This window comes from Rhinatrema bivittatum, chromosome 1, assembly GCF_901001135.1.
Source record: "Rhinatrema bivittatum chromosome 1, aRhiBiv1.1, whole genome shotgun sequence".
Taxonomy (NCBI): domain Eukaryota; kingdom Metazoa; phylum Chordata; class Amphibia; order Gymnophiona; family Rhinatrematidae; genus Rhinatrema; species Rhinatrema bivittatum.
The window spans coordinates 515,973,083-515,980,743 of NC_042615.1; the positions used below are offsets into that span (position 1 = coordinate 515,973,083).

At 46.5% G+C, this 7,661-nt stretch overlaps 1 protein-coding gene across 1 annotated transcript; it reads right to left on the bottom strand.

Annotated features, from left to right (window-relative positions):
• Nucleotides 1-5,939: 5,939 nt before the first annotated feature.
• LOC115096905 (olfactory receptor 1361-like) lies at nt 5,940-6,884 on the bottom strand. The gene has a single exon (XM_029612186.1). It carries the CDS (start codon nt 6,882-6,884, stop codon nt 5,940-5,942), a length of 945 nt encoding a protein of 314 aa, XP_029468046.1.
• Nucleotides 6,885-7,661: the final 777 nt, after the last annotated feature.

Genomic DNA, 7,661 nt, shown 5'->3' on the forward strand with positions numbered 1-7,661 from the left:
GGTGGTCCAGAGGGGGGTCTCAGGAGCAATCTTCCACTCTCGGGCCATTGGGCCTGCCAGGAATCAAAATGGCATTGGTGGCCCTTTCCCCTTACCATGTGACAGGGCTACCAGTGCCATTGGTTGGCCCCTGTCACATGGTAGGAGCAAGGGATGGCCGGTGCCTTCTTAGAAAATGGCGTGGGCCATCCATTGCTTCTTCCATGTGACAGGGCCCGACCAATGGCACCGGTAGCCCCTGTCACATGGTAAGGGCAAAAGGCCAACGGCGCCATTTGGATTAGTGGCAGCCGATGACCCGAGAGGGAGAGATTGCTCCAGGGACCCCTGCTGGACCACCAGGGCTTTCAGTAAATCTTGGGGGTGATCAGGATGGTGGGGGGGTCATAATTAAGTAAATTTGAAGGGTTGGGTTGGGGTTGTTTTTTTCTGGTTTGTTTCGCTGAAAAAAATAAAAACAACCCGTTGGAAAACAAAATTTTCCATGAAGCGCCCTACCCGAAAGCTAAAAACGATGCACATCTCTAATCCCCACCCGTTTTTGGCACTCCCACTCCAGGAGACTCACTGGTTCCATAGCCAGCTGACCCTTTCAGAGGAAATCCCAGCACACACTGTACAGTAGGGGTGTGCATTCAGATTGACCGCATTAGTAAAACGCAACTCATATTTTTTTTTTACTTAAAAAATTGATTCGACATAAACGATCGGATTTCCCACATATCGAACATAGATATGTTCGATATGTGGGAAATCGCGATTGTTGAGCCAAAATAAAAATATAAACCCCCTCACCCTCCTTAATCCCCCCCCCCCCCCCCCGACTTACCACAACTCCCTGGTGATGGAGCGAGGAGTGAGGACGCCATTTCTGCAATCCTTGGCGAGAAGCATGTGACGTCGGCGGCACGTCGAGTGACGCCGGCGTCACGTGATTCCCGGCTCGTTCGCGCCGGATGGCTCGTTCGGCCCAAAAAGAACTTTTGGCCAGCTTGGGGGGGTCAGGAGGCCCCCCCAAGCTGGCCAAAAGTTCTTTTTGGGCCGAACGAGCCGTCCGGCGCGAACGAGCCGGGAATCACGTGACGCCGACGTCACGTGATTCCCGGCAAGTTCGCGCCGGACGGCTCGTTCGGCCCAAAAAGAACTTTTGGCCAGCTTGGGGGGACCCCCTCAAGCTGGCCAAAAGTTCTTTTTGGGCCGAACGAGCCGTCCGGCGCGAACTTGCTGGGAATCACGTGACGTCGCGTCTGAGTGACGCGGCGCCACGTGATTCCCGGCGAGTTCGCGCCGGACAGCTCGTTCGGCCCAAAAAGAACTTTTGGCCAGCTTGGGGGGGTCAGGAGGCCCCCCCAAGCTGGCCAAAAGTTCTTTTTGGGCCGAACGAGCCGTCCGGCGCGAACGAGCCGGGAATCACGTGACGCCGCGTCACTCGACGTGCCACCGACGTCACATGCTTCTCGCCAAGGATTGCAGAAATGACGTCCTCACTCCTCGCTCGATCACCAGGGAGTTGTGGTAAGTCTGGGGGGGGGATTAAGGAGGGTGAGGGGGTTTACATTTTTATTTTGGCTCAACAATCGCGATTTCCCACATATCGAACATATCTATGTTCGATATGTGGGAAATCCGATCGTTTATGTCGAATCAATTTTTTAAGTAAAAAAAAAATATGAGTTGCGTTTTACTAATGCGGTCAATCCGAATGCACACCCCTACTGTACAGTGTGTGCTGGGATTTCCTCTGAAAGGGTCAGCTGGCTATGGAACCAGTGAGTCTCCTGGAGTGGGAGTGCCAAGAACAGGTGGGGATTAGAGATGTGCATCGTTTTTAGCTTTCGGGTAGGGCGCTTCATGGAAAATTTTGTTTTCCAACGGGTTGTTTTTATTTTTTTCAGCGAAACAAACCAGAAAAAAACAACCCCAACCCAACCCTTCAAATTTACTTAATTATGACCCCCCCACCATCCTGATCACCCCCAAGATTTACTGAAAGCCCTGGTGGTCCAGCAGGGGTCCCTGGAGCAATCTCTCCCTCTCGGGTCATCGGCTGCCACTAATCCAAATGGCGCCGTTGGCCTTTTGCCCTTACCATGTGACAGGGGCTACCGGTGCCATTGGTCGGGCCCTGTCACATGGAAGAAGCAATGGATGGCCCACGCCATTTTCTAAGAAGGCACCGGCCATCCCTTGCTCCTACCATGTGACAGGGGCCAACCAATGGCACTGGTAGCCCTGTCACATGGTAAGGGGAAAGGGCCACCAATGCCATTTTGATTCCTGGCAGGCCCAATGGCCCGAGAGCGGAAGATTGCTCCTGAGACCCCCCTCTGGACCACCAAGGCTTAAAGCAAGTCATGGGAAGGATTGGGATGGTGGGGGTGTTGTAATTAAGTAAATTTGAAGGGTTGGGTTGGGTTTGGGGTGGTTTTTTATTTTAATAAATGTGCCCCTCCCCCCATGCGCTAACCCGAAAAACAAATTTTTCCCGGATTTCGGGGAAAATCCGTTTCGGGATGCGGGTCCCTCGAACCAGGACGAATTAGGCAATTTCATTGAAATTGCCAAATTCATGATAAACGAATTCATACTAAACGAATGCACATCCCTAGTGGGGATGGAGAGGGAGAGCTGCTGCAGGCACCCATACACTGAGAGTAATTGTGTGGGTGTCTTTGTGTCAGAGTCACACACCCACACATAGCCTCTCTCAGACACAAAATGGGTATCTAAAAGAGTGTTTGTGTCTGAGAGGCTGTATGGTTGTCACATTACTTGGCAACTGGCTCAAGAGCTGATTGCTTGGCAAGATATTTTAATACCAGACCTGGAATCCAAGATCTTTCTATATATATAAATACAAAGAGAGAGAGAGCTTGGTCTGGTATTAAAGTCGCTCATATATATATGAGAGATGTAACCAAAATTGGGGGCAGAGGGCAAATGATTGCATGGATAGAGGAGGGCACGCTGCTCTGTTTGCTTACCACAGGTCTAGGGTGTGCTCTAGTAATTAGTTATTTAGGAAAAATGTGATATTTATGTTGCAGAGTTTTTGGCTCAGTTTTGCCAGGCTTCAGGTCACATGATGTACCTTTGAAGGGGCAGTTTGGCATGCTTTTGGGAACTATTGAAACAACACATGCTGCAAGGAAAATGCACAATGGCATTAGACAGATATACCCCCATTGGCCGATTTTGAAAAAAATCCCCTGGGCTGATATTTTCCTGCAATCCATCCATAGGTGGGTCATGCTGGTTGCAAGGAGCAAAGGAAGAGTCTGGGCTGGGATTGCTGCACTGCTTTTACCTCACCACCAGCTCTGCCCAGCCCACCTCATCTCTTCAGCGACCTGGCAATGTCTCTGTGTCAGAGTACAGATGTACAAGCTGCACTGAAAAAAACAAAATAGAGAGGCGTTCTTTGTCAGAAAGTTTACCTTTCCTAAAGACAAACACTAGAACACTGTTTCACAAGCCTTTCTTGGAGGCTCTCATAACCAGTTGGCTTTTCAGGATATCCACAATGAATATGCATGAGATAGATTTGCATAGCCTATGTCCCGAATGTATGCAAATCAATCTCATGCATATTCATTGTGGGTATCCTGAAAACCTGATTGGTTAGGTATGTCTCTAGGAGAGGGTTGGGAAACACTGCACTAGAGATGTAGAGAACTCTGATTGTGACTGTCTCCTCTCAGCAGCCCTGCTGATATGCTCTACTGTCTACAGTATCACTATAACAGTAACAGCAAACTTTATAGCTCAGCTTCCAGCTTCTAGTTGCACTGCATACTAAGTAGCAGAGGGAAGTGCCCTGAAGCAGTGAAAAACAGCATAGTTCCTCACTCTTCACAATTCTTTATTATAAGCTTTCTTCTAACTCTCAACTCATGCATTCACTGTGACAGAAGTGAAAGAAATGGTGTCTGTTCAAACTTGCTTTGTCTTTCAATTTCAGGAAAGCTGGGATAGGCTGGTATAAAAACATCTTGCAGGTGATTGGTTTTGCTCTTTCCTCCTCCTCACATCTCCTTCCTCAATCCCCCCCCCACCACCACCACTGGCTTCAGAATTAGACTTAAAAAAATTAATGTTTTGCTTCCCACACTGATTCTAATTGACAACAAAATGAAATAAATTAAAATGAAACATAGTTTTGATTGCAAGCTAATTTCATAAATTGAAATAAACTTTTTCTTTGTCAAGTTTTCATTTCATTTTCAAACAAATGTACATCCCTTTTAAAAACCTTAACTATGGCCTTTCAAATGGATTGTTCAGCTTATTTGACAGAGCAGTTGATGCTTTATTTGCCCATGCACACTTTGGGGTAGATTTTCAAAGGGTTACATGCGTAAGATACGCGCATAACCCCCAAAAACCTACCCCTGCGCGTGCCGAGCCTATATTGCATAGGCTCGGCGGCGTGCGCAAGCCCCGGGATGTACGTATATCCCGGGGCTTTGAAAAAGGGGCGGTCCGGGGGTGGGGCCGTCAGCGGGGCCACAGTCCGGGGGCGTGGCCGGGAGTGTGGCCGAGTGCCCCGACACAGCAGCCTGTGTCAGGGCCTGGTGCGCCGGCAGCCAGCCGGCGCTTGCAAGTTACGTCTGCCAGAAGCAGGTGTAACTCAATGAAATAAGGTGGGGGGATTTAGGTAGGGCTGGGGGGTGGGTTAGATAGGGGAAGGGAGGGAAAGGTGAAGGGACCAAAAAAAAGGTTCCCTCCAAGGCTGCTCTGATTTCGGAGCGGCCTTGGAGGGAACGGGGAAAGCCATCGGGCCTCCCCTAGGTCTCGACGTGCACAAGTGTGCACCCCCTTGCACGCGCCGACCCTGGATTTTATAACATGCCTACAGCAGCGTGCACATGTTATAAAATCTGGTGTACATTTGTGCGCACCGGGTAGCGTGCACAAATGTACCCCAGCGCGTAATATTAAAAATCTTCCCCTTTGCATTCCCGAGAAGAAAATCAGTGGATGATGCCTTCTTTTAAGATGATTAAGTTTACCAGTGTCCATAAGAATACCATTTCCTGTATAAATCCAAGGTTGGAATAAATTGCCTAATTGGTGTACATGATATCAGACATTTCACCTTTTAGAAGGGCTTTGAAAACCTTTTTTTAGTCTAACCGTAGCTAGAAGGGAAAAGTCTCGTGGAAGCTCTTCCTATAACTATTTTTTTGGAGCCTGTATTAAACTACTGTTATTGCTGCTGTTTTTCACATTTGGTCTACAAGTGTGTTTTATGTGTATTAATACAATTTATGTTTTATTGAAATGATGGGATAACTAACAAAATAAGTACATTCATTATCATTCATTAAAATAATTCTTGGTGAATTTCACAACATTTTCTGCTTTTACCTGGGACTTAAACACATTCTTCTAATGCTACTGTTGTCCAGGAATATCCTGGATTTTATGAGTGAAGAACATCAATACTTCTTTGCCAATACAATTGTTTTTTAAATAAACTTTAAGGTATGAAACCAGAGTGCTGTGTAGTCCAGGGCTTCCCAAACCTGCCCTGGGGACCCCACAGCCAGTAGGGCTTTCTGCCTATCCACAATGAATATGCATGAGATCAATCTGCATATACGGAGTCTCCATGGTATGCAAATGTATCTCATGCATATTCATTGTGGATAACCTGAAAACCCAGCTGGGTGTGGGGTCCCAAGGACAGGTTTGGGAAGCCCCAGTGTAGTCTTTGCTGCAAGAGTTGAAAATGAAAACATCTGATTCTCTGAGGTGAAAGGGACAGGATGGAACTTAAGAGCCTTACAACACTCTGCTAGTAAATGGTGAGAGTCAGAGCCAGGATGGGCTGCAGGTATTTTCCATCTCTTTATTATTTTGAAGAATGAGTCAGGCAGGATGGAAAATTTTGTAGTTTATATTGCGTATTTTGTTATCTCTCCCTTGGTCAGTGTTTACCCTCTGGAAGAAGATATTTTTCTTTGTATGGTCTTCCTCAGTGCTGCCTTCACATCCCTGTTCCTCAGGCTGTAGATGAATGGGTTTAGCATGGGAGACAGGACATTGTACACAACACTGGCTACCCTGTCCTTTGCCAAGGAATAGCTGGAAGATGGCCTAAAGTACATGAACAATAGCGTCCCATAGAAAAGCATCACCACAGTGAGGTGGGAGGAGCAGGTGGAGAAAGCCTTGTACCTTCCACCAGTAGATTGGATCTTCAGGATAGTGGTGATTATGCGGACATAGGAGATCACAATGATGAAGAAGGGCAGTATTGCTTGCAGTGAGCCCTCTGTAAAAATCACCAGTTCATTGATGGAGGTGTCTGTACAAGAGAGCTGCAGCAATGGTGTGACGTCACAGAAGAAGTGTTGGATCTTGTTGGAGTTGCAGAAGGAGAGCCGATTCATCAACAATGTGTGTAACAAAGCATCTAGAAAGTTGATGATCCACGAAGCAGCTGCCAGGCTTAGACACACCTTCCTGTTCATTATTGTGATATAATGCAATGGATTACAAATGGCAACGTAGCGGTCATATGCCATAATGGACAGAAGTACACATTCTGACCCAATAAAAACAATAAAGAAATAAAGCTGGGTGATGCATTCAGAGAAAGAAATGGTCTTCTTGTCAGACAGGAGGTTGCTTAACATTTTGGGAACAGTTACTGTTGTAAAACATATGTCTACAAAGGACAGGTTACAGAGGAAGAAATACATTGGCGTATGGAGCTGGGAGTTTCTGCCAATCACTGAGATCATGGTGCCATTTGCTAGCAGATTCATTAAGTACATCACCAGGAACACCCCGAAGAGAGGACCTCTTAATTCCCTACGGTCTGTGAGACCCAGAAGAAGAAATTCTGTCACTGTTGTCCGATTCCCCTGCTCCATTTTATAACTCTCTAATAGAGATCAAAGAAAACATTAAGAAAATGTGTCAGAGGTGCAGTGACATAAAAAATTATCTTCTCAAGATCACAGGTGCAACAGTTCCACAAAGTAACACCTCAGGTTCAGACCAATGATGAAGTTTACAGCTTTTTATGCCGTAAACATCATGAGCTTTTTGATGTGGGTCATTGATGTGGGTCATTTCATGTGTACTTCCATGCAGTCATCTCTTACATATACCCAGTCATCTCTTACATATACCCAACTCATTGGATTTTTTTTATGTCCATATTGGCCGCAAGTGGGACCCCCTTTCGGACATAAAAAATATGAACATAAAATTTTGCTCTGCACATCCCTACTGTACAGGCACTTCCTCTTGGCTCATCTAATCCCTTTCTGTGACTGTAGCTTGCCTTCACTTCTCCATGCCCCCGCCAACACTCCAGCGCATTCCCATTGATTGTCTGCTTTTGCTTGTATGGTTCCCCAGGCTCTGCATTACCTAACTTCTCTAGAGCAGTGTTTTCCAACTTTTTCAAACCCAAAACACACCTACATTAACAAAAATGTTGTGGCACACCAAACTCCAAGAGGAAGGCAATTCAGACATGGAGAGAATTCATATGGCCAAAATAAAGAGCTATAGAAGCACTGAAAGCCCCATCAGTATATCTTCCACCTTTTAAAACAAAGGGATCAAGGAGACAGAGAAATGAACTTATCACAATGGGCCAGTGCCTTCTATCTATAAATGCAGAACAAAGAAGTTGGTGT

Coding starts and splice junctions, on each gene's coding strand:
- LOC115096905 (XM_029612186.1), bottom strand. CDS start 6,884: ATGGAGCAGGGGAATCGGACAACAGTGACAGAATTTCTTCTTCTGGGT.